This window comes from Haliotis asinina, chromosome 3 (assembly GCF_037392515.1).
Source record: "Haliotis asinina isolate JCU_RB_2024 chromosome 3, JCU_Hal_asi_v2, whole genome shotgun sequence".
In the NCBI taxonomy this organism is placed as follows: Eukaryota; Metazoa; Mollusca; class Gastropoda; order Lepetellida; family Haliotidae; genus Haliotis; species Haliotis asinina.
Genome location: NC_090282.1, coordinates 61,104,838 through 61,132,442, shown reverse-complemented (window position 1 = coordinate 61,132,442; position 27,605 = coordinate 61,104,838). Strand labels below are relative to the sequence as shown.

Genomic DNA, 27,605 nt, shown 5'->3' with positions numbered 1-27,605 from the left:
CTCTGTAAAGAATCATAGCATAGCATCTATTTTTTTAACTCCATTTTGAATATACATACCCTATTTGGTTTCTTTATCTACAATGGTTTTTGAGAAAATATGTCCTCATCATCTCATATGGACATATGGAGCTCAAACGTGATCACTAAAGTTCAGATAAGCATAGTAATTTATTACTACATCCACTGTAAATGGTCATATGTTATGCTTTGGAATTAAACATTGAAAAAGAGATAAGTTACACAAAAGATTAAAGCAAAATATATCTCACCAAGAAATGTCCAAACAAAAGCTGGTTCATTGTAGATCATCATGGCAACTGTCTCCCCAGCTGACAGCCCCCATCTCTTCACAACATTTGCGACTTTATTGGCTTGTTGGTCAATGTATTCATAAGTGAAAACATTGCCTTCAAAAATAATGAACGGCTTCTTTGGATGCTCCAAGACATGTTTCTCAAATCTGTCTATCAGGAACTCTCCACTTTCAAAATCTTTATCCAATTCTCTTCTGAGGCGCCTCCCGGCCTTCATAATCTTGAGGTCATGATTTATCCAAGGAAACATGGTTCTCCAGGCCACAATAGACGCTCCAGCTGCGCCAGCAACACCATACACAACCTTGTCCAACATGCTGCCAACTGTATCTGGTCACGTCTGCTCTCACATGAAAGGTCACCTGGAAGAAGAATGAGCACATGAATCATGATGGTGCTTCAATCAGTATGAGCTAGGACTGTGTTGTTTTCACTTGGGATCGTGCTGTGATCATGTATATTGGTTGAAACTGACAGTAAAATGCTGTTTTCTGACTTGAATTCTCAAGCAAATTTGTATTTGATTATCATAATTCCTCTAGCTTTATGAAAACATACAAACTATCTGACTAGCTGAATAAAACCTTTGCATGTAACTATAGTTCCAACATCAACCATCTGTCCTGTATGATTTATATACAACATATATAATCTGTGGCAGATTCTTAGAGAAGTTGGCATGTCATTTCTTTTTTTTCTTACAGCAAAAAGCATAAACACTGCGAATCCTGTTGATTAATTTCCACAACAAAGACAAGTGGTGTCTGCAAGAACTTATGGGGTAGTGGGGTAGCCTAGTGGTTAAAGTATTTACTCATCATGCCGAATATCCTGTTGTAACTGTTGGAAATATTTTTAGAGTATTGGTATGGAACATGTGAAGAGTTACTACCCTTGATTGGGGTCATCCACTGCTGTTTTGGTATTGTTATAGTGTCTAATTCAGGACAGACATCGTCAAAATATTTCTAAGAAACCAAAGCTATGTCACCAAGCTATAGCAGACTTATGTCTTATTATATAATCCGCATTCTTAATTTTTATCACTACAGTGTACAGTGTCTAAGTATGTCAGCTACCTTGTTTGGCTTTGTTACTTCCACTAACTGCTGCTGTATGACATAAATGGCATTTATTGGTCTTCCCCCTTGGCTTTGTCTGTCATAACATCAACTGTTTAAGGAAGTGCTATTGTTTCTCTATCTGTCTATTGTTGAATCTTTGCTTGCCCATTGTTTTTAAAAACTGTATATATAAAAATGCTCACATCTATATTGAGGGTGGATGAACCATGAGCAGGATTATGCCGCTCACAGGAAACACCCTTGGGGTGACCTAGAAGTCCACTCACCTTTTTCATGTATACTTGTTCATGTCATGTTTTGTGGAGTCAACTAAAGAAATTTGAACTCAACTAATATTGCCTTCGTCTTCAGCATATTGTTCGTCTTAATTCTGAGCTAATTCCAAAGTCGATGTGCCATATGAACATGTTTACAGAAGGTAACATGTGTGAAAAGTCTGGTAGGAAAACTGTGTCCCATGGTGTTTTATGGAGCTATACAATATGTTCATGTCAGGAAAATGGAAATACATGAACATGGAATAAATGCTCTTGCCACAAATAACATGTCAGTGATTAGTTTTGAAGAAAATGGACTGCAAAGTCCCCCTCTGAGACATTGCTGGAATAATGCTAAAAGCAGTAGAAAACTCACTGTAATCAAACAACTCCATCAAAGCAGACAAAATGACAAAGTGATTGATACATATACCTTGCAAGAAATATGTACTGTGGTTTCTTTAAGATGAATTTAGAGGCTGGTGTGACAAAGGTGAACTGCCTACATGGATAAACAACCTCTTAATAGAATAGATGCAACAAGTAGATACTCCCATCATTATCACCAACAACATTGTTAAGATCTTCACCGAAATTTTTCATCATTTGCTATAAAGAAGTTGTCAATCCACAAAAAGTGTTCCTCTTCATACTGAAACTTGACCCGAATCAGGTGATAGTATAATTTATGCATAAAACTTGACACAAAGTCACCAGCCAATCAGCAGAGAGCAGCATTAAAACAAAGGTCATAAGATGTGTCAGTCAAGACAAGAAGTCAGAAAACTACCTGTAAAATGTAACTAACCAGAACAATACCAGGGATTACTCACACATATAAGTTTCCACTACTATTTACTAAACAGGAACAATCAAGATAGCAAGTCATATCATCTAACCACCTGGTAACTGGAATGCTACTCCGGACTATCAAGAACACTTGACATTACAAAGTACACTTAGATATGTCTAGTTGAAAGACTGACAGACCTACAGCTGTCACATGTTAATCTCTGGACATCCCTGAGAGACCACAGCTGTCACGTGTTAATCTCTGGACATCCATGCATGTGTTAGTGGGTGTGCAAATATTAGCTTGGCAGGTAATGATAATTATAATGATAACAATTATATTTTGCTTCTGTGAAAAATCAAATCTGGACTAGACAATCAAGTGATCAACACCTTGAGCATTGATCTGCACAATATGAATGCAATGATGTGTCAATGAGCCTGACCCCCTGATCCCATTAGTCATCTCTCATAACAAACATCGGTTGCTGAAGACCAGTTCTAACCCAGATCTTCACATGTAAGATAATAATACACATGAAATGGCGTAGGCATGTCGTCCAAAAATACCCTTTCTTGTGCAATATGGATAGTTACTCAGCCTCACCCAGATATTGTGATGCCACCCTACAACCTAACCAGTCCACCATCGCATCTTTCATGAAACCACAGGTTGACAGTGACTCAACATTCATTGCTACATCCCTATACAATACTGCACTTATCAAGGAAGAGCTAAGTGAACTAAACAAATGACAAACAACAATTACTTCTGATGTTGTGTACACCATAGAAATGCCCAGAATGGGTTCAGTCATCCTTATCACTTGGGATCTGTCATCATTTGGGTCTGTCATCATTATCACTTGGGGTCTGTCATCATTTGGATCTGTCATCATTATCACTTGGGGTCTGTCATCATTATCAGCAAATATTGAGTCAAAAAAAAGTCTTAAGTGATGCAAGTCTAGAACATTTACCACTCCATAAAGCCAGAAGCATGGATGAAAAAGTTAGAAACAAATACTACATGAACTGGGTTTTGAAGCAACAACAATCATCTGTTTCTGGAACACCCAGTAGAAGGCAAAGTGGAGTGGACATTACAGCATCTGACACTGCTGGACCACCGCAGCCCCGATTTCCATTTACAACATTTAGCTGCCTTCATGTACCAGTCAATATATATTAGATGTCTGCTTTTTATCTGGTAGAATGAACAGTCAGTACACATTCAAAATCAGACATGAATATTTGACTCGTAACTTGCTAATTTCACCTGCAAAAGATTTTCTACATGCTGAGTTTGGATAAAATCTGCCAAAAGTCAAGCCTCAAGATAATTTCATTTGCTAGAACATCTGATCTTGTCATATTATCAGACCCAGTCTTGTGAACATCTTTGACCCATCAGATATACTGAATTGGTTCAAATCTACTAACATTATCTGGCAGAAGAAATTCCACTTCTACACTAGTTACTTCTATTTAGCTGCTTCTGTCCAAAGAGGAGTGTAAAAGATTCGGAATTTAGCATCAGGATAACAATAATAATGATACATCAAGCTTTACCTTGACTCACAAACTTTCATGTATCCTTACGGGCAATATAAGGGGCCTGTGAAGTAATTAGGAGATAAACATCATGTGTTGCCCAATTTCCGGGTGTTATTGAGTATTTGAAGCATGGGAATGCATTTGGAACCGACGGCGTCAGCCGGAGGTTTCAAATGAAATATTCCCGTGCTTCAAATACTCAATAACACCCGGAAATTGGCCAACACGTGATGTTTATCGACATTGTAAACACAAAAGTAAACCAAAGGGGTTTTTGTGTCTGCACTCGTTTACATCGAATACGGACACAGCAGTGAAGTGTCATCAGCTGGCCGTTTCAGCTGGTTCTCATGGTAGCATCTGGAGTTGCTCATTTGTGACGTCATTCTAACTTTACGTCACAATATGATTTGAATGACGTCACCTGACGGTGACTGTTGATGACACAACAAAACAATTGCTTACGTGTCAATACGCGGTGAATAGTCTTTCAGTTTCCGGGAATCTAATACCATTTGATCATGTTTTTCAACCAATCAGATTACAGAACACAGTGACTTTTGGTTTACAATAATGAAGAGAACCGTTCCTTTTGATCCTATTTCCTTTGAGCCTGGAATGAATCATTGATCATCTGGACTGGTGGATGGAATGTTGCACATGGCTATTCTAAATGAAACTACCCAACACTTAGAAAAGTCATAGATGTGCTGTCAGTACAATGAATAATATTGTGCATCCCTCAGGACACAGTGAATATTTTTCTGATTGATATGTAAGGATAAACAGATCCATAACTACATATTAACCAGTTATCTATTAAGGGATTTCAAAGAATTCTAATTATTGTTTTTCAAAATAACACAAGTACAATATATCCCCAACAATACATTCCATGATCTTTCATCAGCTGGGCTAATTTTATGCTTACACTGTAGTGATTGAATATTTATATTTCAATGCTTCACTAATGACATTAATTCATACAGCAGCTTGTGAATGTTTGTCAGACAGTAATATTTCAGTATCCTGCACATAGTCATAGAAAATCAGATTTATGAAATAACGCAGGCAGGCACACTCCACTTGTCACATGCATGACAGAGCACCCGAGGATATGAATGTTCCTAATCAGCTGATTTCATTGGTTGTTTAACGCCTGATAACACTGTAATACAAATCATAGCCTAGAGTAAATATTAGGGCTAAAATCATGATAATGAAAACAGTACTCGAAGCTAGTGCAGCTTAAATATACAATGCACGGAACAAGAAACATATTACTTTATACAGTTGACTAAGGGATTAGGTAATACCATAATGCCTACCTATAAATATCAAACCTATTGTTACAGGCACGGACATGAGCACAATCAAGGTGGATCAGATTGGTAATTTCTAAATGAGGTATTGTCATTTGTAATCACTACTTACTCTAGTAAATGCCCATAGGCGAATTCAGAAGGGGGTGCAGGGGTGAGCACTCACCCTCTAGTCCTGAAATTTTGTTCAAGGTCACATGCAACCAAAAATTCAAACATAATTAAACCACAATTATCACTTATTCATGACACATAATATAAATTGCTGCTTGTAAAAATTCAAATAAACAAAATTATAAGCATACAATCGCGATTCAAAAGTGCAATATTTTCTCCTTGGGCTTACTTCCCTCGAAACGAAGCCCTAGGGACTCAAGTGTAACGACGGTTTCTGATTGGCTGTTTCATTTGCTGATATGCTGAGGCTCATTGTGTGTACAGAGAGAAGATGGCGAAGTATGGCAAGTCACAAGAAAGTAAAACTCTTTATGGATAACAACTTTGTTTATTGTACTTGATGCATCGTTTCAGTATGGATTCATATACCGTCATCAAACAAAAAATTGTGTAACTAGAAGTTGTTATCCATGAAGAATGTATATAGAGATTTTGGGTCTTGCAAATAAATGTTCTCTGGATTTTCCTTTGATCAAATCAAAAATTATCTCTGTGGAGATGGTGAACTACTGCGTGGCTGGATTCTGTCATTCGTCCAAGTACAAAGCAGGACTTGAAACTGACAGGAGTTTGCACCTGTTTCCATCAGATCCAGTCATCCGAGAAAATGGATGTAGTTTGTTTGCATCCCACAGACACAAAAACATGTCATGTGTACAAGTATCACACCTGCCTAATTGCATAATGTGGCAGAGACAGGACTTGGATGCACAGGTCATAAATCAATTTATTTTGTTTATGGCATATAGCCTGATAGATGTTAAGTTCAAATTGCATGTGGTCACTGATGGAAGCTGTGTATTGCATATTGTCTTTAGCAGACAGGCAGGCAGACATATACATGTAGGTGTCAGTAAAACCAGACATTGAGCTTTCTCTGAGACAGAGGCTGCTTACCACAATCAACAAGTTTTTTACGTACCAAGTGGGTTATTTTCTTGTTTATGAGCACAACCAAGATTAGATTACTGCTCACGACCTCATACTCCAGACATGCATACTGTTTCAAGCTCCGCAAACCTATTCACTGCACATGCGTTATTGGCACAGCGCAGCACAGCTGTTGAAACCACTTTTTCCCCCACCACTGGGGGAAATTTAGCGAATCGTTTGGACTCTGATTTTGCGGGCTTTTTTTCATTGCGTTTTTTTCACCTTCATAGGTTGAACTGGCATTTTTTATGATTTGTTTCAGTAAGTGCATACCGAAAGGTAATAGAATCTGCAAAGTTGTGTTTTATGTTGCATGTGACCTTAAATGACCATTGAAACTCAGGTGACAAACAAGTGTGCACCCCTCCTTTTCTCAATAGTGTGCACCCTTTTCTGAAAACGCTGTATCCACCCCTGATGCTCCTGGTTAAATTTCTCTCCTGATAACACACTGATTTAATTCAGTGAGTAGTAAGAAGTGGTCCAAGTGTAAGTGATTCAGTATTTCTTCTGTGGTGTAAATGTTACACTTCTCACTACTGTTAGGCTACAATCGCTCTGGGTTTTATGTCGCAGTTTGCAATATTCCAGCTTTACCATACCTGGGGACATTATATAAGAGATTCAAGCATTAGTACCCATGAGGGAAATCAACCTCAGCCTCTGATGCAATGAGTGAATGGTTTAACACCTGGGCTACTCCACCTCCTAAGAAAAATGTTCTTGCCACACAGGAACAAGTATTTTTTTCTGTCATGGACTGCTCACATATCGTAAATATTGCAAAAATGTCTCACTTTACAATGCATCACCTATATTAGAAACCAGAATCATGATCCTGAACTGGAATGCGGAATGGTTTGGAAGGTCTAACTGCCCCAGATCTCGTGCCTTTGAGATTGATCATTATTCTGGATTCCATTTAGATCTTACTTCTTTTTTAAACTTTTCCCCAACTCTTTAGGAAACGCAAATCAATTACACGTTCTGAGACATCTTTAATACAAATCAAACATTCCATTCCAGAGCAAACAAAGATAAGGGTTATAGTACCTATACAGGTCTTCTGTTCAGCCAAAACACAACTCTGTCACACTGATCATAGTGGAGAGTGAGTCCAAAAGTCAGGTCATCTTGTAAAAACTGATCCACTGTTGGGACTTTCACAAACCTCGATCACATGTTATAAAAAGGTCTTGTTATGTATTGACAAGTTTATCTTATGAAACTAAATCCATGCTTTGAATGGTCTACATGGGAAATGATGGTTTAATATATTCCATGACAACTCCAGATAAAATGGGGTCCTGACGAGAAATGAGAATGATAGAATATGAGCAAAAACAAGTTCACTAGTTCAATGAATGGAAACTTGATACTAAGTCTAGTAACAGCCTTGCTTCAACCACAGACCACATAATAGTATATTATATCATGGTCTCTGCTTCGATCAAATGATGGTGAACAGCTGGTGACAACTGACAAAAAAATGACAGTTATGATCAAAGTTCATCTAAAATAGTGTTTCACTACTGACAAAATCAAGAGCTCGAGACTGACCTTCTTCGTACGGTGGTAAGTCAATGCACCCGAATATATGCACTCGCACGGTGTTTTGATAAGAAATATATGGGACACGTTTTAATTAGAACAAGTTACTGACATCGACATCAGCGTTATAATTTTAACAGCATAAGCTGTGCCTGTGTGCATGTAAACCCACGACACTAAAAGTACGGCATTCCACTCGCTGACATGACAAGTACCTTACCTGCTTCGCAAAATACCCGGTCACCTACTACGGCACTTCAAGTCGCACTCTGACCAAAGGTCGATTACTTACCCCACACCAGTTACCTCCCTTGGCAACTGAATCACGTTGACATCTTTCAATGTACTTTAGGAAGCGAACGTTTCATTCAAAGCGAAGAATGATTTTATTCACACACTGTTTTGCACAAAATACATTACACAAGCTCAAGCAATATGTTTAACTTATATTTTAGGGGAGCTAAGATACATAGCGTTCACTACATGAATATGTAGTGAAAGCTATGTACCTTAGCTGTAATTTGGGGGGTAAATAAGTACTAGCTTTGATTCCGGGCTGGACCAGTCTAAAACCTAACATTTTCGTCCCACAACCAATTTTGTATAGCTCGCGGTGTGTTTTTGCGCACTGGAAGGAGGTGATCAAATACGATGTCAACATATCGTTCCTTCGTCACATTTTCAGTGAAAATCGCAAATGCGTCACTTCATGTGATGATATCCCGCCGCACCACACACGTACGGGCTCAACATACCTCACATGTGAAATTTCGGGCGTTGGTACATAGGTTTCACGGCATATTTTTCACACAGTTCGGAAAAAGCCAGCAGAATTTTCATGAAAAAAGAAAACATTATCCCAATCTTGATTTCCGTGAGCCCAACACCGCTTTAACCCTCTGGACGCCGAGCTTTTTCATCAGGCGCACATTTCCGTAAGGTTTGAAAAGTGAACGTTGAAGAAGAAGAATTGCGCTCGCGTGGTCCTGAATCTGCATACGGCTATACAATTACACACAAATGTAGAATATCTAATTTCCCATCCGCTGATATAAATATAACTGCGACTACATATGGGGTTTGAGAAATAGACACTGCTAAATGTTGTTCAAAACGTTTGTGTGCGTTAGAAACAGTAAATTTCTCCGTTTTTATCCTGCACCAAAACAAGCACCCTGCTACGATTTTTTTAATTTGTCATCGTTACGGAAAGTGTGAGCGAAGAAAATACAGCTTAATATCTGAACAACAAAAGTGTATATGAAATGGATTTATGTGCTAAAACATAACGTCATACGCACAAAATAAAAAATGACCCGTAATAAATGTCAAAAATCGATTTTCTTCTATGACGGCATAACTCCACTATGCTTTACATTAGGTGAACATAACTCAGATCACATGGAGGGAATTTGCTGTGGATACGGACAGTATATTTTCGTTATGTTGTGTTCGCAGTGAACCAAACAATACACTTTATAACTGGAAAATTCCACATAATAACTGGAAAATTCCACTTAAGATTCTTGAGATTTCCTCTTAGTAACTGAAAATGTCCACATAAATGGTGTAAATAGAGCCAACAGCAGTATTGGAATAAAAATAAAGATCAAAATATGGAGATGTGCGATAACATTAATTCGGACTTACGTATGCTTGGGGTTGAGCAATACAGACATTCCTTATTTTCTGGCTGAGGATCACAAGATTTTGATAAGTGAACGCACACTGAAAAGAAAACTGAAAAATGAAACTCTACCGACGAAAAGGAAAACCAAAAGTGGTTGATGTCTTCGTCCTGTCTGAATGTGAAGCCTCTGGTAGGTTATATGGCAATCGATGGATGCATCAAAGGTGTCGGGAAAAGAAACTGTAAGAATATCGCTTGGTATCGTTGACTCCCATGGTGTGAAATGTCGCAGTCACAGAAGACTGAAGCGCCGAAAGTACCTTTCATTGGGACCTAATGCTGTTTGGCATATCGATGGGTACGACAAATTGAAGCCATACGGAATTTGCATTCATGGATGCATAGATGGATTTTCACGTAACACCATATGGCTACAGGCATGGAACACGCATAACAATCCAAAACTGGTAGCAAGTTATTTCGTTGAAGCAGTATAAACATATCAAGGATTTCCAGAGAGAGTAGCTCACATGCTGGCACAGAAAATACAACTGTTGAGCAGATGCAGTACTTCCTTAGGAACGATTATGTGGACAGATACGCTGGTAGACCGAGTTACGTGTATGGGTCAAGTACAACAAACCAAAGAATAGAATCATGGTGGGACACTTTGAGAAAGCATTGCATTCAGTACTGGATCGATCTTTTCACTCACCTCAAGCATGATGGATACTTTACAGGAGACACCCTGGATAAAAACCTGATGCAGTTTTGTTTCTTAGAAGCAGTTGAGGTAAGTTCATTTAAGCCCTTTATGATTTATGTTGGTTTGGGCATTATATATGTTTTATCGTAATGGTGCTACTTCGATTCGGGTTATTTATAACTAACCAATGACAGATTATTTTATTGCTTCAGAATGAAATTCAAGAAGTGGCTGGTACCAGAGACCATATAATAGAGTGAACTTCCCATCACATCCGTACAAGTAAGACCAACCCAGGTCCTCATGGGAAACTGGCTGTAATGCATGCTATGCCTGCTTTACATGGTGCTGTTGATTGCTTAAAGCAAGTAACGTCGGATGCAATTGAAGTTTGCAAACACGAGACTACTCCCAGAGGTGAGGTCTGTAGTGATGAAACTGTACTGGAATTATGCAAAATCATCATGGATGAAATGCAGTGAGAGTTCCCAGAGAAGAAGGAAGAGCTGTGTGATCTCTACATTGCACTGAGGACAGAAATAAAGAGGCAGCTTGTCTAGTTTATTGCATTACAAGCAGCATTGTGATGCCTGGGAAACGCACATTAAAATACTGCAGTGATGCATTCACTTCTCACAGTGAGTGGCATGAATGGACCTTATATGATTTTTATTTTGTCTGTATAAAAAGTTGTACTTTATGGCGGTTTGGTAATTTGAATTGTAAGATTTCTGAACATTGTATTAAAACAATATCATGTCAGTGTCAATGGTTACATCATTTCAAGAACCACGGTGTCATAATAGATGTCAGTGCAATGACGTAGGTACCAAGAGTTTCCAGGTTCGGATCCATCCCCGTTTTCATTCTTACTAATCTCCAGTATATAATATTTTTTGTTGATAACTTCCCATTAGAGCCCTGGACGCATTCACCACTTTGTAGACAGTTGGTAGTGGATGGACGCATTCACCACTCAGTGTAGACAGCTGGTAGTGTCAGTGTGAATGTTAGTGTCTATGCGGATGTTAATTTCAGCGTTGCCAGTCGGTGAAAGGACGAGTCTACTATAAATTGATCACACCCTCTTGTCAAATTGCGCAACTGATGTTTTTCAGATTGTAAACTGAACTTATGTTCAAATATGAAGTCATTGAATCTACTTAGCGAATCTATAGACATTGGTTGAGTACTTATAGTTGCTTTTATATCATGCCTGGCTAATCTTTGCAGACCATGTTGACCAAATCAGATTGTTAACATCATAAAGAACAAAAATGTCTTTATTTCGTAATAAATTTGAGTCTCAATTACACTCACACGAAAACATTAAGCATTTGTTAAAAGAACGTTTGCTGAAATATCAAATCATTCATTTTGTTCTCGAAGTAGGAAAATGTAAAGAAACAAGCACGTTTTGAAATACCTCATTCAGAAACCTGTCAGCAGTGAAAATATTTCTGAACATGAATAATGGAAATGATCTCGGTTTGATCATTTGATATCGTAATAAAATTGCAATCGTAATAACAGCTGAACAAGAAACTTCCATCAACGAAACAATCTTTGTATATCACATTTGCATCATGATTGGCCGGACTGATAAATGAATTTCTTTTGTAACACAAAACTTCGTATAACTGTAACAGTTCTGTATCATCCAACAGCCTTAAACACAGTCGCCATACTGCAGACGTGTGTATCTTCTACATGAAGTCCATTATCCACATGTCACTCTTCAGCACTGCAGTGAACTCCGACCTGAACTGAAGATAGTTGTCATATTGCTCAGGTAGTTCCAGTACATATCCACAGACGTGAACACCAGGCCGACGATCTAGTCCCTTCAATGTGTTGAATCTCACAGCGAGGGAATTTTGCTTTCCAGAAGCATCAACTAGAAGAAGGTCAAAACCGGTAAAAAACCTGAGTAGCTTTGCCAGCATATCGGATACAAGTTCTTTCACAAACGTGATAAAAAATTTGGAAGTAGCTGTTTGACAAACTGACATACTTTCTGGAAATGAGAGGAGCTTGACCACCTTTCTAACATTTGGAATCAAGTTGTTGTAGAGACTTTCTAATGAAGTGTCACCTAAGATCAAAGCCAAGACTGGTAAGCTGGTCAAACCAGCACGCTTTGGCATACATTGGTTCTTGAATGAGTTCCTTGTGTGCGATCTCACCTATTACCTTGGTGAGGTTTTCAGGATTTGGGATGCCCCGTCCATCGTGTGTTGAGATTATGTCGATGATGTCCTCTTGGATTTCATCATCAACATTCCCGTCCATGGCTGTTTTCAAAGTATATGCTACACTGAGTGGCAGATATGACAGATACTGTCACAAGATGGATCTTCTAATCTGAAAAGAGCATTAAGGCCTTTGACATATTTATGGGGAAGTATCTCTGTGTTTTCCAGCCAAGAAAAAGGATTCTTGCAATAGCCTTCCAGTCTGGATCATTAGAGTCATGTCTGATGAAAGGAACCTTCATTTCTCTGCCCAAACAGCAGTTATCATATAACGACCAGAATTCCACCAGTGCATCACGCATTCACAGCTTTGACATATCAAAATACTTGCTGAATGGAAACACCTGATGGCATTGATACGACTTTGTAATCCATGACATCAAATTCGTATTCATGTTCTGATCCGAACCTGTCCGAATATCCTTTAGGGAAGAAAAGAGACTTGGCCTCCTTAAGAGTTTCATTTCGCGTTGATGTTTTTGCCATGACAATTTCTCTAACGCCTCCACCAGAAACAGCCCGTACCTGCTTGTACTCCTTTCTTTTCACATCAAATTTTGATAATCCAATACCAATTCGCCTAGATGTTTTTGTTGCATTCTGGTTCCATATTGCAAACTAACTGTTTGGCCTTCTGAACTTTCGTTTAAGTTGCTTTCTAAGTCGCTGAAATAAGCTTTGTTTTCGTTTATTCCCTGCTTTTTTGGGTTTGGTACTTTCTTTTCCCTGTTAAGGAAAGCTCGTAGCGCTAGCCGGTAGCCATACTAGGGGATAATTGCAATACAGGAGAAATCAATTTATAAAACAAACAGTCATAAAAAGGATTTCAGTTATGACTCAGTTTAAATAATAATTCTAATACAGCATGGTGAACTGAGCCAGTGTTGATGAAATCATTCTGGCTTGATACGAGCTTGCCAAACAGTTCATCACAACACCGCCTCAAATAGATTAATACATGTATATGCACCTTTTCTCATAATGACAAAACGTTATGGATGAGCAACTTCTTTATTTAAATTCGTTAAATGTATTTCAGATGCTTAAAACATGCAGGGTTTTGCAGTCGACTGAGCTGAGCATTTGGGTAATTACTATATTGAGTCACTCCACCCAAATAAAGAAGTTGCTCATCAATAAGGTTTTGTCACCAACTTCTGAACATGCCTCTCAAAGAAGGCACCTTTTCTCGTTGCAAGACATCAATGAACAAGACAATTCCTTAAATATGTGTGCCTATACATTTCATAAGATGTACAAATCATTTTCATTGATATTTTCAGTTTTACTTATAAAGTTGAATTAAATCGTTGTTTATCAACGCCGCAGATCTTCAAACAGAACACTTAATTCAAGGATATCCAGGAGCACGGATCGTCGACGTTCAACGGACCGTAGGACTCTTCCACTTCTTCTAACACTACGTCACAGCAGGGATAATCTACAACAATCTATACATCTAACATCACAGTAAATTAAATGAACCCAGATGTCACAAGCCTGGAGTGAATTCTGCAACATGAAAAAATATGTAATTCGTTGGTTTCAGATTAATTTCACATTCGCTGTGCGCATGCGCAGAGCGTGTAAAAATATCTACTGGCAAAGTTCCGCTTTGTCCGTACGTTTAACGATAGTGTAAATACACTCAAACCAAAATGATAAAATAATGATTATTTACGAGCGACAACTGTTCATATCTCAATAAATATATCGATTTGCATATGCTTTTCAGTTATTGATGTCCTACTTTAGTTGCAGCTGCATCAGAAATGTGTGTTTTGTTGTGAGAAGGGGATGTGCGGGAAGAACGGTGGTGGTGAGATGTGTTTGTACAAGAACTTATTGACATAAATTATGCCATTTATTTCACTACTCCCTGTCCTTGGTGCATACAAGTATAAAATAAGTTGTAATCGACATAAAACTATGTGTTTGCTTTAAACTGATTTTTCCTTTTCTTTAGAGTGTGTTTACACTATCGGTAAACGTACGACCAAAGCGGAAATTAGCCAGTAGATATCTTTACACGCTTCGCGCATGCGCCCAGCGAATCTTAAATTAATGTGTAACCAACTAACAGATGACCAATTCGGTGTTCAATGGGGTTGTTTTTAATTACATCGGCAACATTCCATGTACGTCACGTGTACGTGATATTTATGTTTGGCTTTTCACATGATCAGACGTAGCTAAGATACATAGCGTTCACTACATCCAGAGAATGATGACAAATAACACGTGTAGGTTTACACCATCAAACTCGAGTTACAGCAAGGAAGATGTAATCTCTGTGTCGCATACAACCTGAAACTGTTGTGAGGATACCAACGGAACTTCGTTACATACGGAATTCATACAAGCTGTGTACTTGGGTAAATAGGTGTAATAAGGTTTGGGTTTTTCTACGTAAGAAAATTTTCAGATTTCTCTACCAAAGGCAAAGTCGTCGTTTTTTGTTTACGAATTCAAATAAATCAACTGCGTGTTTTTTATTACCATAAATAATATACCAGAGTAGCTACCATAGCTACCAAAGTTTAAGTATGATATTTGCTATCACAGCTGAACCAACACTCAAAACTACCGAAATAAAAAGCTTTGCAATCTTTCGGACTGAAACAAATGGCTTGCTACGTGCCTGTAGACATCATATTTTCACGTAACATGATTAAATATCGAGGTTAACAACACAGAAATGGGATCACATTGGATCAGTCACTATGTACCATCCAAGCATCTAAGAAAAAACTACACTGATAGGATATTTTGTTACGATCAGACAAGGAATACCATGGATATTCTTAAATAATGGCATATGATGGGCATCCGGCCTCCTGACTGTTTAGGTGAAGAAATTCTGCTAATATGGACAGGACCCCAGTCCCTTTGTCCGTCACTGTCGAGGGAGCAAGCGCTGACCAATTTGCAGTTTGGTTTCGTAATTAGACCGTGTGGGTTTTTTTATTAACTTTCAAAATGCATGCAAATGTGATAAGGAACTAATTAGGTTTATAGGACAAAATATAAAGACGTAAACTGACTTCGTTATTTTTCAGTCCTAACGTGTTTTTTATACCACTGGCAGATGAGTAAACTTCAAGGTGTTTGATTTGTTTTCGTAATAACCAGGAGCCTATATAACATAAATTGTTAGGGTGTAACTGAGGTGTGTGAAAAATATGACATTTCGCCTATGTGTTCTGATCCGCCATTAAAATGCTATACGCCGTTGTTTAAGTATTCCTAGTTACTTCCTCAAAAACATCTTTCACATACACCTTTATTTCATATGAGGGGAATATACTATCATCTGAAATGTGTTTGCAAGTAATAGTGATAGTTTCCTAATCTAAAAAAAGAATGTTAGGATGTATTTGATGTGTGTGAAAAATGTGACATATCGCCGATCTCATCTGATTCGCCATTGAAATACTACACACCGTTGTTTGAGTGTTCCCAGTTATTACTTGAAAAAACATCGTTCACATACACCTTTAATTCTTATGAGGGAAACATACTATCAGGTGAAATGTGATTGCAAGTAATAGTGATAGTTTCATAATCTAAAACAAAATGTTAGTGTGTACTTGAGGTGTGTGAAAAATATGACATATTGCCGATCTGATCTGATTCGCCATTGATGCTTGAGGGTTATAGTACCATAACTTCTTTCTTTCTTGTTGATCTTATTATTTGACAAAACTGGAAAGGTGTTTTAAAACGCTTTGACAGTTTTAGACAGTTTTACACTTTATTTATGATGGCAGTGTGACAGTGTCAGTTAACATTTTGTTAATGTCCATTTCATTCCCCACCTGCAATAAAATCTCTAGATTAATTATTAATGTAAACAAAAATGTCTCAAAGAAGATTTTTTTTAAAAAGGACAGCTGATGTTAACACGTGTTCTGACGAAACTTTTGCGTTCTGTAACATGTTTGGGGAGGGAAGGCCGCGGTGTATAATTTATTCTTTCATTCATTCATAAATGTACTTCTTTCTTTTATTCTTTTTCCTTATTTCTTTCATTCATTCACATAATTCTTGCTATATATTTTTACTATAATTCATTCATTCATTCATTGTAAAATTCCGACTGATACAATAAACTGGCTGAAGTTCTGTTAAACACCGCTGAAGTTGCGCTGGGAACGAGCAAAGTCACTGTGCGCGTTGGAGCATGACGAGGCACTAGCTAAGATACATAGCGTTATGCCGTATGGCAAGCCGTTTTCACATTTATTAAGGAATTATAGATATCTTCAATTGAATTACAGATATCTTTAATTGAATTGAAGGTATCTTGAATTCAATTAAAGATATCTGGAAACGAATTGAAGATATCTTGAATTGAATTCAAGATATCTCGAATTGAAAAAAATATAGATATCTGTAATAAGATTCATGATATCGCGAATTGAATTAAGGATATGTTGACTCATATTAATGATATCTTTAAAAGAATTGCTCATATCTGTAATTGAATGAGAGATATCATGAAATGAATTAAAGATATCTCAAATAGGAAAAATACATTGATGAATTGCTGATATCTTAATTGTTTTAAAGATATCTTGAATTGAATTGAAGATATCTTGAACAGAATTAGAGATATCTTAAAATGAATTAAAGATATCTTGAATTGAGATATTTAAAACGATTTCCAGATATCTTCAAATATTTCCGCCTGTAATGTATTGTGGGTAATATCTCTAATCATGGCGGGCGGTACTGACGATTGTCTGCAAGTCCTTGATCGTATTCATTCCACAATGGGTGACATAGAGCGTTTGTTGACTGAGAGTGCCAATGTTACATCAGGTAAACAACTCCTCCAGACTGCTTTATCCAATTTACACCGTATATCGCCTTCAATTGGAAATGCGAAGTATTTGTCCGTCAGACAGCCAATCGAACAGCTTCTCACTTTATGCGAGAATTTACAAGTTGAGAACCCCCCTCCAAGCGCAGCAAGTATGACCAACAGTCAAAGAATTCGGGTCCGGTCCGGTAAGTATCCTTTATAAATATATCAGAATACATCAGTATATATATATAGCCCCAGTGAGAAGGTAGACTTAAAACGTATTAAACATCTGCATTGGGGCTAGTCATGCTGGGGTCATTATATGTTAAAGGCATTCCACAACCATCAGGTAGTCTATTTTTTGGCTCTCTTGTCAAGCTGTATCATCTCTCCAAGGCGCGTATCTAGAATGCTGCTACATGGGACATAAGTATTCATCACTCGTCAAATTTTCATGTTATTTTAGTGAAGCAGCTGTAATAATTTTCATTAATTCAGATTTCGTTATTTGGTTGTCCGGTTTAGCAGTTTGTCAGGAAATCATCTTGGTTACAAATACATAAATTTCCATTTAATACACCTTTAAGTCTTTTCCACATTGTAGTTACATGAGCAACATATATACAACATTGTGCATTCTTTCCCCTTAGGCCGCCATGTGAAAATTGTCACACCGTGACACACGTTCATCAAAGTGTAGTCATTCCTGAAATACTGAATGAAAAATAAAACCGAAATTATGCCTTTGCAGCCGTTATCATTCATGACACGAGCAAAATATGAATAAGATCAAACGATAGTATAAGTTGTGGAAATTATGTACAATGATGAATCCTTATGTCCTATGACATTCACTATAAACTGTTCCGTTTAAACTGTTCTGTAGTCTTGCTATGTTACTCATAAACTCATTGGTGTGATACGATGCATATGTGAAAGTGCTGATACAACCTTGCAGGGAAGCGAGGAAGACCAAGTGTCGATATGTCGACCACACAGATCGCATGTCTTCTTAAGAAGGGTTACACAGCTGCCAAAATAGCAAATCACTTTACTTGTTCAGCAAGCACCGTATACAACAAGATGTACTCCAACGCCATGTCCATGAAAGGCAAATACACGCATCTTACCGATGATGAACTTAGAATCAAAGTGGGAGACATAAAGGATAGTTTCCCAAATGCAGGAAGTGAGGTTTGTATAAACCTAAATATAATAAATGAGGGGTTATGTTAATAAGCTACTCGAAACGATATCTGTAAATATTAACAATGTGTACGTTAATTTATAATCAATATTCACGCCTTGTATAAACTGTACAGTATTATCCGTATGACAGAAGTAAGAACAAAGTCATGATGCAGTTACATATCTCGGATCACAAACTGTTGCTTCTGGGCTTTTACCTTGTTTGTACCCACTGATATTTCGTAGCACTGTACTGTTTCGTATTGAAGTGATTAAATATGACATATCCTGCCATTGCCTGAGCTTTCCCAACTGTTTGTATACCATGATCTAGTTCATCCATTGCAGACGTTCCTGTCTTGCAAGTACATAATCTCCCTTAGGTCGCATCGTCAAATTATATTAAGATGACAGATTGTATAAGACTTTTTCATATTCCTGTAACACACTGACATTTCAGTTTTTGAAAACGTATTCGTTTCAGTTGTTTTAATGACGAACACAATACTTCTTATATTTCACAGATGATGAATGGGTATCTCCGTTCTGATGGGGTCTGCGTCCAACGCAGCAGAGTCAGGACAGTCCTGGCGACAGTCGACCCAGTTGGTACAGCTACACGGTCGGGGAGGACAGTAGCTAGGCGTACATATTCTGTTCCATCCCCAAACAGTTTATGGCACATGGATGCTCACATGAAGCTCAACAGGTGTGTTTGTTTTGCATTAAGATAGAACATTTCAGTTCAGCCTGTTGCAAGCCACTAATTATATTCCACAACATGAAACGCGCTATTACCAATATGGACCGTTGTAATTATTGCATATCACTTATGAATTGACCCGATATCTTACTATAAATTTCAGATGGTCACTGATAACCCATGGATTCGTTGACGGTTTTTCCCGGTACATAACAGCACTGGAATGTACTGATAACAATAAGGCTGATGATGTGTTGAGAATGTTTGTTCAAGCCTCAGATAAGTATGGTCTTCCATCGAGGGTTAGGAGCGATCATGGAATGGAAAACATCAAAGTTGCATATGCCATGAATTTGATCAGAGGCCACCAAAGAGCAAGTCACATTACTGGGAGATCGGTTCACAATCAGAGAATAGAGAGACTATGGCGTGACGTTCACAAAGAGGTGACTGAAACATTTTACAAGGAGTTTTATGCCTTTGAGGATGATGGTATCCTAGATGTAATGAATAGCCAGCACATTTATGCTTTGCACTTCGTTTATGTGCCGGAAATAAACCGTCGCCTGACGTCTTTTCGATGTGGTTGGAACTCTCACAGAATGAGAACAGAAGAAAATCGTTCGCCTGAACAACTGTGGATTGACGGTATCCTGAACAATGCGAACTCTGGACACACGTCTGTTGAAGAAATATTTGGCGATGTCCCTACGTTTGAAACCCGTCTTGTCGATGCCGTTCGAACGTACGGATTTGATACTGATGCAGTGTCAAACACAACCAACATGGAGCATCTTAGTCAATCATCTCTGCAACTGACCGATGAACAAAATCGTCGTCTGAGGGATGTTACAAGTGGACAACTTTCACACAAAGATAGATTTATTGCTTGTGTGATAGAACTTGACCGTTTATTCAATTCATAAATACTGTCCCGAACTAGGGACAGAAGACAACGTATCATCGACTAATCTTCAGTAGATTAACTTTTAAAATGTACACGGCACATTCATATGATTAGTATCAGGGTTTGTAAAGTATTTACTTAATAATTGTGCGTGTTTATGGATGGATACACGTGATAAAACAAGTGATGTACGCAGTAATTAATGTTTGTATAATTTCTGATAAGTCCGCAAATATACTGTCCCTGCAGGTTTGTGAAACTTATGGGACCAGATTCGCTTTAACGACTCCAATTGTTATATCCATAATGCCGTATCATTATATCTGAAAAACTGTGTATTTCGGTATTCATTGCTTGAACCATATAACTGAAACCGAAAAATGAGTTCACATTGTAATTTTCTGATTCCGATACCGGATGAACATATGTGTTGTTGTCATTGCATTAATTCAGTTCACTCACTGAACATGTATGGATACAAGGGGGCGTTTAGCTTGACCCACCACCAGTTCTGATCTACTCATGTAGGACATGGCTCCCCACACCATAATCCCAGTCCACCAAACCTGTCCACCTGCCGAATGCAGGTCGGCATTAAACGTTCACGTTGACGTCGATAGACACGTTGTCTCCCATCCCGTCATCGCTAAACCAAACGCGTTCTATGCGTTCCCTAGGTTCTATGGCAGTAAGTACCCTCTTGCACCATGGACCACATCGTAATGTTTAAAAAAAAACTTAATTACGCACCCAATTTATCTTTGCATTGATAGGTGTTCCAAACCTTCATAAAACTTCTCGGGGTGACATCAGTGACCCTTATGAATCCTTTTATTCATAAAACACGACAAAATGATTGTAATCCCTGTTCATTTTATAACCATAATTGCTTATATTGAAAAAAATCCACATTTTCATACACAAGTATATCTGTTCAAGTACATCCCAGGAACGTTTAATGTAGAATTTATTGGTTAATGTAAACACTCAAAATATTTTTCTGCGTGTCTAGCACGATTCAAGGTCAATACCAAGCTAAGTGTAACCTGCATGTGACTGTATGACAGCTAGCGCTCTCCTCCTCATACCTCATGTCACCTTCCTAATCCTATGAAGGACCCGTCTACGACATTCCTCGTATAAAGAAGCTTCTAACTGGGCCAGGGTCTGAACAGGAGGATCCCTTGAATAAACACGACTACTAATCATGACACAGATATGATTCGAAGGGTTAACAATGGCGCACATTCAATCGCAAGATATGTCATTGCGTGCTGAACTAATTTCTTTGTAAATATATCGAAATTAACTACTTTAAACTGTCTTTGCGTAGATGTTTTTCTGACGAGTGTAGTTTTGTCATAATGACCTCTGTTGTCAATTTGAGTTAGTTATATAACCGTAGTCTACTGAAAAGTTCTGGTAAAACGAATGCTATCGTAGGCCTAATGTGTTCTTATGACTGGTGTGATTTGATTTGATGGTGGTGCACAAGGTCGTTGAAAAGCTTGTGCGTCAAAATCCAAATCTGCATTTTTCAGCAGTGACACTCATATATGAGATGCGACCGTCACCTGTCTTCCCGTCATGCATGACTTTGACTCATACCTCCAATCATGCATATTTCTGATGATTCGATGTTGCACTATGTATTATACCATGTATGACACTTTTCTTTCCATTAAATTGTGTGAGGTGCAAGATATTGTTTCGTTAACAGCATCACTGCGGATCAATGTATATATTCTTTAACTACTCCTTCCGACATAGAATTGGTCGCACAATTGTAACAGTTGTTTTCAAAAGATTAATGTATTCAGAAAATGCAACTTGAACATTTAAGTATGACATAATTCAGCTTGAACTGGAAACACCCCAACTGTATCTCCATGCAGCAAGCGTTAATTCAGCTTAACATCCAAATTTCCTATACTGAACATATGATATCCACCTTCTTCTCAGTTTACATAACCGAAAAATGGAAAGCCAACTCGTTCCTCAAATACTGTGTCATTTCTCGACGGAACTCCTGAAACGAGGAATACAGCACACTTATTTCGATGAGATTTGAGCACGTGTGTACAATGGGTCTCCTCAGTTCCCCTGCCAGCTTTGTAAATGATACCTTAATTCCCCCATCTGGCATGTGGATTGACCCTGTAACAAAATGCAGAAATGACATGAGATCTTCCTGATCCAGTCCTCTCACAAACTGTTTCAAGAAGTACAGGACTTTCTCCTCCTCAGGTCTGATGTATTCCCCCTCAGCCAATATACAATCTACCACCTTCGTGGGAGTAGGACGCTGGGAGGTGATAAGGGCTGAAAGTTCATCAATCGTCAACTGCGCCCAGAATGATGACATGTGTGAACTTGGAATACCACGTCTTATAGCCTCGTAAAGGGGACGCGGTGTATCAAGCAACTCTTTCTGGGCAATTTCTGAGATTTGATCAGAGATTTCTCGACGGTTTGGCATTCCCATGTAGCCATTAATGCTAAAGAAAGTGATCAGCGAGTCCATCTCTTTGTCATCAAGACTCTGGAAATGCGACATTGCCTTTTTCAGGAGATTCTGCTCTGCTCTGGTACAAAACAGAAAGAAATCTTCTAAAAGGCATTGTTTATCCACATCGGAGTCGAAAACAATTGCAATGATAGAGGTTCTCGCGATCATAGATGGCAGACATCTTGTCAGTGCCATCGAGTGAGTTAGGATGGAACCGATTGATTCATACTTCCATAACTCCTTCCTAACTCTGTGGAAGGGTAAACTTGGCACCTTGCATCGATCGCCAATGAAGTGTGATTCAAATACTCCTGTCCAAAATGCTGTGAACATATCTTTGCTCAACCCTCCAAAATCATCACCCGATTCTCCAACGAAAGAAACATGGAGTCGTGATTGCAGAATGGATGGATCGTCTTTGTACTGCAGCAGTAATGGCTCGACCACATTGGAACGAGAAACCGTCAGCTACCTCTCTCCTTCCAGGTCCAGCAAACTTTCAAGAGTCGACAATGCTGAAAATACATTTAGGGAAAGTTCATTAACACGACAAGATCTTAGATAGGTTTAGACTATATTACATCGTGATGATAAAACAACAATATAGGTTTTCAAAAGCTTCATTAATGAACATTATTTTTTTTATAACCGAAATCCAATTCATTCAGTCTTTTGTAAAGATTTTCCAGTGAATACTGTGGCTGTACACATATAGCAATTCTAGTGAATGTTATAATAATACACACATGGCAAAGTGAAAATTCTAGCTAATGCTGTAACTAAACACATATGGCAGAGAGATGATTCCAGCGACTACTATAACTTTGTACATATGGAAAACTGATAATTCCATAACATTATAAGAGACCAAGTCCAGCATTTTATATTAGTTGCACGCTGTCCATGTCGGACCAGTGATTCAGGAAGATCGTCAGTACGTTCGAACTGAGTTGACAACATTACGTAATAGACTCCGAGTAAACAGCTTGCGCGAAATCACATAGATTTCTCATTGAGGACACAAGCTGGCGCTGAAGATTTACTTTCAACTCACCGTGGTTAAGATGGGCTGCGACTTCAACAGATACCGCACTGTCGCTTTCACTTTCAGCTATAAAAACGAAGATATATAATGTTAGAGGTTTTACAAAAAATGTCATACATATGCTAATCAATTGACGTTTCAAGTACATATCCGACATGTGAGGAGCAAGGTGCAGTTTTATATTCCGTACCATACTCAGATGTTCTTAAGCTGGTAATACTAGTATAATATTATGTAAGAGTCCTGTGCTGTCTCTAATCGTTAAGTCGCGCATATAAGCACAATTGTTCATAAGGCCCATGATCACGGGTTTGTATGACACCTTTGAAACCTACCTTCATAGATAGCTTAGTCATGTGTTTTAAGCAGATAATACTATTGTTTATTTTTTCAGATTTTTTAATACCTATTGTTCGGAACTGAACTGTAGGAGTGCCTGCCAAAGTCCATCCATTTTCCTGTGTATCAAGTATGAGTTGCTGGCTTGATGGCGCTTGGTGTACACTTTCTGGGCTTGCAATTGATGGCGCTTGGTGTACACTTTCCGGGCTTGCAATTGATGGCGCTTGTTGTACACTTTCTGTACTTGTTGATGCTTGTGGTAACATTTCTGGGAATGTTGGCGTTTGCTGGTCCGTCTCGTTCTGTCAAAATTATATGAAACAACATTGGTAATATCATTCAGGATGTGCTTTTAAGAGGGTTACAGAATTGACTGAACTGAGTCTCATTTTCTTACCAGTGGAATGTCTCTGTTGGGAACGATGATTACTTTGGCCTTTCCCATTTTTCTTTCAAGATCTTGGAGGGACTGCGGGACTATTATCGTCACCCTCTTTCCCTTGTCACACCGTGCATATTGGAACCCGACAAGGGAGAGAGGGACTTTCGGAAATAGGGATATTATGTGTGCCTCCAATCTTCCTAGACTCCACGTCCTGATCAGCCGTATGAGGTTGGAATCTCCATCTGTAGCCTCTCCTAAAGCAAACATATTTTCAGAGTCTAATGCAATGTATCATTATCCAAACATTCCTTCTTAGATGCCGAAATTCTTCAGCTTAATATACTAAATGAAGGTTCCAGAACTGAAGACATGTGCCATTATCCTAAACAAAGCGACATTACTTAACTGGTGATAAAAGCAAATCCTTGTCGCCTCACAAGGAATTTCACCTCGGAAAATGCCCTTTTGCCTGCATAATAAGTAACTGCTAAACACCTTTCAAACTGTACAGTGGCGAAAGATTTGTGATGTCATAAACCTTACCAAATCCATTTCTGGTAAGGAACCTGCACTCTGCAGGTGACGGAAAGAAGTCCGGGTTGCTCCTCTTTAGTAGAAATATTTTAGTTTTCCACACAATCCTCTTTCTCCTTCCTCTGTGCCTCCCTTCGTCTGTAATGATTCAGTTATTTACCATTATAATAGTTTAACAATGAATTCAATAATCACTTATATATCCATCGTGATTCGTTTGGTTTCTCTTTGGTTTTTGATTGTCAGACAAAACGTATCAGTATTGTTTCAATTTTCAAACAATTAGGTTTACATTGAACATAGAAAGACGTAGGATACTGACGTCGAAAGATACCTGGAAGACCATTCTTGGCTGTTATTTGCACACAGTGCATGGCAAACAATTGGCACCAACTTCACACGAAGAATATCTAAGCCAAACATTCGTATCAACATTTGTGGGAGTAAACCTGTGCTAATTTAAACAATTTTGAACACTCCTGTAAACGCATAATTATTGCGTATTGTTTGCATTATATTATGTGCGTTGAATTTTGCAAACAACCAGTCTCACAGTCCCTGAACCACATTACCTTACCCAATGCTTAACCCTCCCTGCAATGCTGAAGCCCTACATGAAGTGAAATTTCATTAGGTTGAGGGTGAGTTAACTCACTTTGGTAGTCGGGTTACAAAGTAAACATATCTAACTGTTATGGCTGTCCGGACCAATATCCTCATCACTGATCTGATATCTTGCCTCTCATTTTCATCTGTCAACTCTTATTTAACACTATTAAGAGCTATAGTGGGAAGCCTTGTGCACAGTTTCTGGCATTTATGAAACAAATCAAGCAAAATGTTAGGGGAGGTTTCTTTCCGAGTGTTCAAAGTATTTTTTCAGTGCCTGGCCTGGGTGCATATATTAACGAGTATTAAAATAATACATCACCCTTAATGCAAACCTGGACTACAGCTTTAGGGGCTTAATTTAAACAATTTTGAACACTCCTGTAAACACATAGTTATTTTGGTTTTGTTTGCTTATCATATATATGTTGTATTTTGAGACATGAAATTATAATTTACGCTTTTCAGTATTGTTTTGGCGGCGGTGGGAATTTGGTTACATAAAATTTGGATTGTCCTAAGTGTAAGCACTTGGAGTTTCTGCTACGCCACTGATTGTTGCGCATTTCCAGGACTGATTGTATCATTTCGGTTCTTGAGGTATGAATCGAAAAACAGATTTGCAAACAGCCTGTCTCACAGTCCTTGAACCACATTATTTTCCCCAATGCTTACAGGTCACATGCAACGTAAAACATAGCTTTGCAGATTCTGATACCTTTCGGTATGTACGTACCGAAACAAATTATCAGAAATGCCAATTCAGCCTATAAAGTTGAAAAAAAACGCGCTGACAAAAGCCCGCGAAATCAGAGTTCAAACGATTCAATATTTCCCCCCGATTTCAACATCTATGCTGCGCTCATAACGCATGCACAGTGAATAGGTTCGCGGAGTGTGAAGCAGTATCACGACAGTATGAGGTCGTGAGCAGTAGTCTAATCTCGGTACACAAACAAGTAAGTAATATACTAGCTACATACAAAACAAACGTTGATTATGATAAGCAGACTGTCGCAGAGGAAATTCTATGTCTGGTTTATTGACACTTAAATGTCTGCCTGTGTGTCGGTTAATGACAAGATGCAATGCACATCTTCAATCACTGACCACTTGCAGTTTGAAATTAACACCTATAGGGTTTATACGCCTTAAATAAAGACCCGGCTAAACGTATCGGCAAACGAACCAGTGGCCAATGAAAAAGCCGCGTTACACTTGAGTGCACACCCACCATCTCTGACTGGGCTCGGTATCGAGGCTGCTTCGTTTCGAGGGAGGTAAACCCCAGTACAAAATATTGCACTTAAATTCAGCAACCAATACTATACCCTTTCAACAATATGTTCTTTAAACATAATCACATTCATCGAAACAGATATCTTTGTTACCACCGATTAACATTTTCGGTGTAAGACTTCGGTAATGACTCAGGTGACTCATTTACATAAAATGACACGCCTACCAAACCATTAGCCAATCAGCATAGAGCACCTCCAAAGTAGAAAGAGGGTGTGATGTGACTGGGATAGCGATGCCATGAACTGATGTTCCAACGTGCGCAACACGCGCAACGAGGCGTTGCAACGTTATTAACGTTCACGGATAATTTTGAGTTGTTTGTTCATGTTAACCACAATGCATCACTTCAATGTTTACCCAATGTTCATTAAGGTACCCGAGTACAAGGGAATTCCCTCGCTGTGTAAAGGTATTCCCCGACATTCCTCAGGTCCGAAAGTAGTCCGGTTCGGTGGGCGTGGCTTATTTTTTTCAGATTCATTGGGAAATGAACTCAAAAGAAATGTTCCCAGTTAACCAATCAGATTGCCAGAAGTTTAATGAACACAATAAAAATTTAATTATTCTTGTTTGATTTTTTGGTTGCATGTGACCTTTACCCTCCCTGAAGCCCTAAGTGAAGCAAATCTAGATTTCGTTTGGTTCATGGTGTGTGAGCCGGGTTACAAAGTAAACATATCTAACTGCTAT

General features: G+C 38.4%; 4 protein-coding genes across 5 annotated transcripts in view; 1 reads left to right on the top strand and 3 right to left on the bottom strand.

Moving 5' to 3' along the window:
• Positions 1-8,298, bottom strand: part of LOC137278274 (long-chain fatty acid transport protein 2-like) — a 37,081-nt gene extending 28,783 nt beyond the window's left edge. For both annotated transcript variants that reach the window (XM_067810514.1, XM_067810515.1), the window contains exons 1-2: positions 8,211-8,298; positions 272-678 (exon numbers count right to left, since the gene is read on the bottom strand). In XM_067810514.1, the coding sequence (XP_067666615.1) occupies positions 272-632 (361 nt within the window). In that variant the 5' untranslated portion in view covers positions 633-678; positions 8,211-8,298. The remainder of the gene's footprint in view (positions 1-271; positions 679-8,210) is intronic.
• Positions 8,299-12,032: 3,734 nt separating this feature from the next.
• On the bottom strand, positions 12,033-12,823 carry LOC137278957 (uncharacterized). The gene is made up of 3 exons (XM_067811454.1): positions 12,751-12,823; positions 12,441-12,620; positions 12,033-12,223 (listed from the first exon to the last, which is right to left on the bottom strand). The coding sequence occupies exons 1-3, from the start codon at positions 12,821-12,823 to the stop codon at positions 12,033-12,035; spliced, it is 444 nt and encodes a 147-aa protein (XP_067667555.1).
• Positions 12,824-17,302: 4,479 nt separating this feature from the next.
• On the top strand, positions 17,303-20,208 carry LOC137278956 (uncharacterized). Its single transcript, XM_067811452.1, has 4 exons — positions 17,303-17,405; positions 18,350-18,585; positions 19,104-19,288; positions 19,446-20,208. Exons 1-4 carry the CDS (start codon positions 17,303-17,305, stop codon positions 20,206-20,208), a joined length of 1,287 nt encoding a protein of 428 aa, XP_067667553.1.
• A 1,944-nt stretch (positions 20,209-22,152) lies between these two features.
• Positions 22,153-22,746, bottom strand: LOC137277144 (uncharacterized). Its single transcript, XM_067808815.1, has one exon. It carries the CDS (start codon positions 22,744-22,746, stop codon positions 22,153-22,155), a length of 594 nt encoding a protein of 197 aa, XP_067664916.1.
• Positions 22,747-27,605: the final 4,859 nt, after the last annotated feature.

Coding starts and splice junctions, on each gene's coding strand:
- LOC137277144 (XM_067808815.1), bottom strand. CDS start 22,746: ATGTCGCATTTCCAGAGTCTTGATGACAAAGAGATGGACTCGCTGATC.
- LOC137278956 (XM_067811452.1), top strand. CDS start 17,303: ATGGCGGGCGGTACTGACGATTGTCTGCAAGTCCTTGATCGTATTCAT. Junction 18,586..19,103: donor TCCCAAATGCAGGAAGTGAG/GTTTGTATAAAC, acceptor TATATTTCACAG/ATGATGAATGGGTATCTCCG. Junction 19,289..19,445: donor GCTCACATGAAGCTCAACAG/GTGTGTTTGTTT, acceptor TATAAATTTCAG/ATGGTCACTGATAACCCATG.
- LOC137278957 (XM_067811454.1), bottom strand. CDS start 12,823: ATGAAGGTTCCTTTCATCAGACATGACTCTAATGATCCAGACTGGAAG. Junction 12,621..12,750: donor TGCAAGAATCCTTTTTCTTG/GCTGGAAAACAC, acceptor CTTTGAAAACAG/CCATGGACGGGAATGTTGAT. Junction 12,224..12,440: donor CTGGTTTGACCAGCTTACCA/GTCTTGGCTTTG, acceptor ACCTTCTTCTAG/TTGATGCTTCTGGAAAGCAA.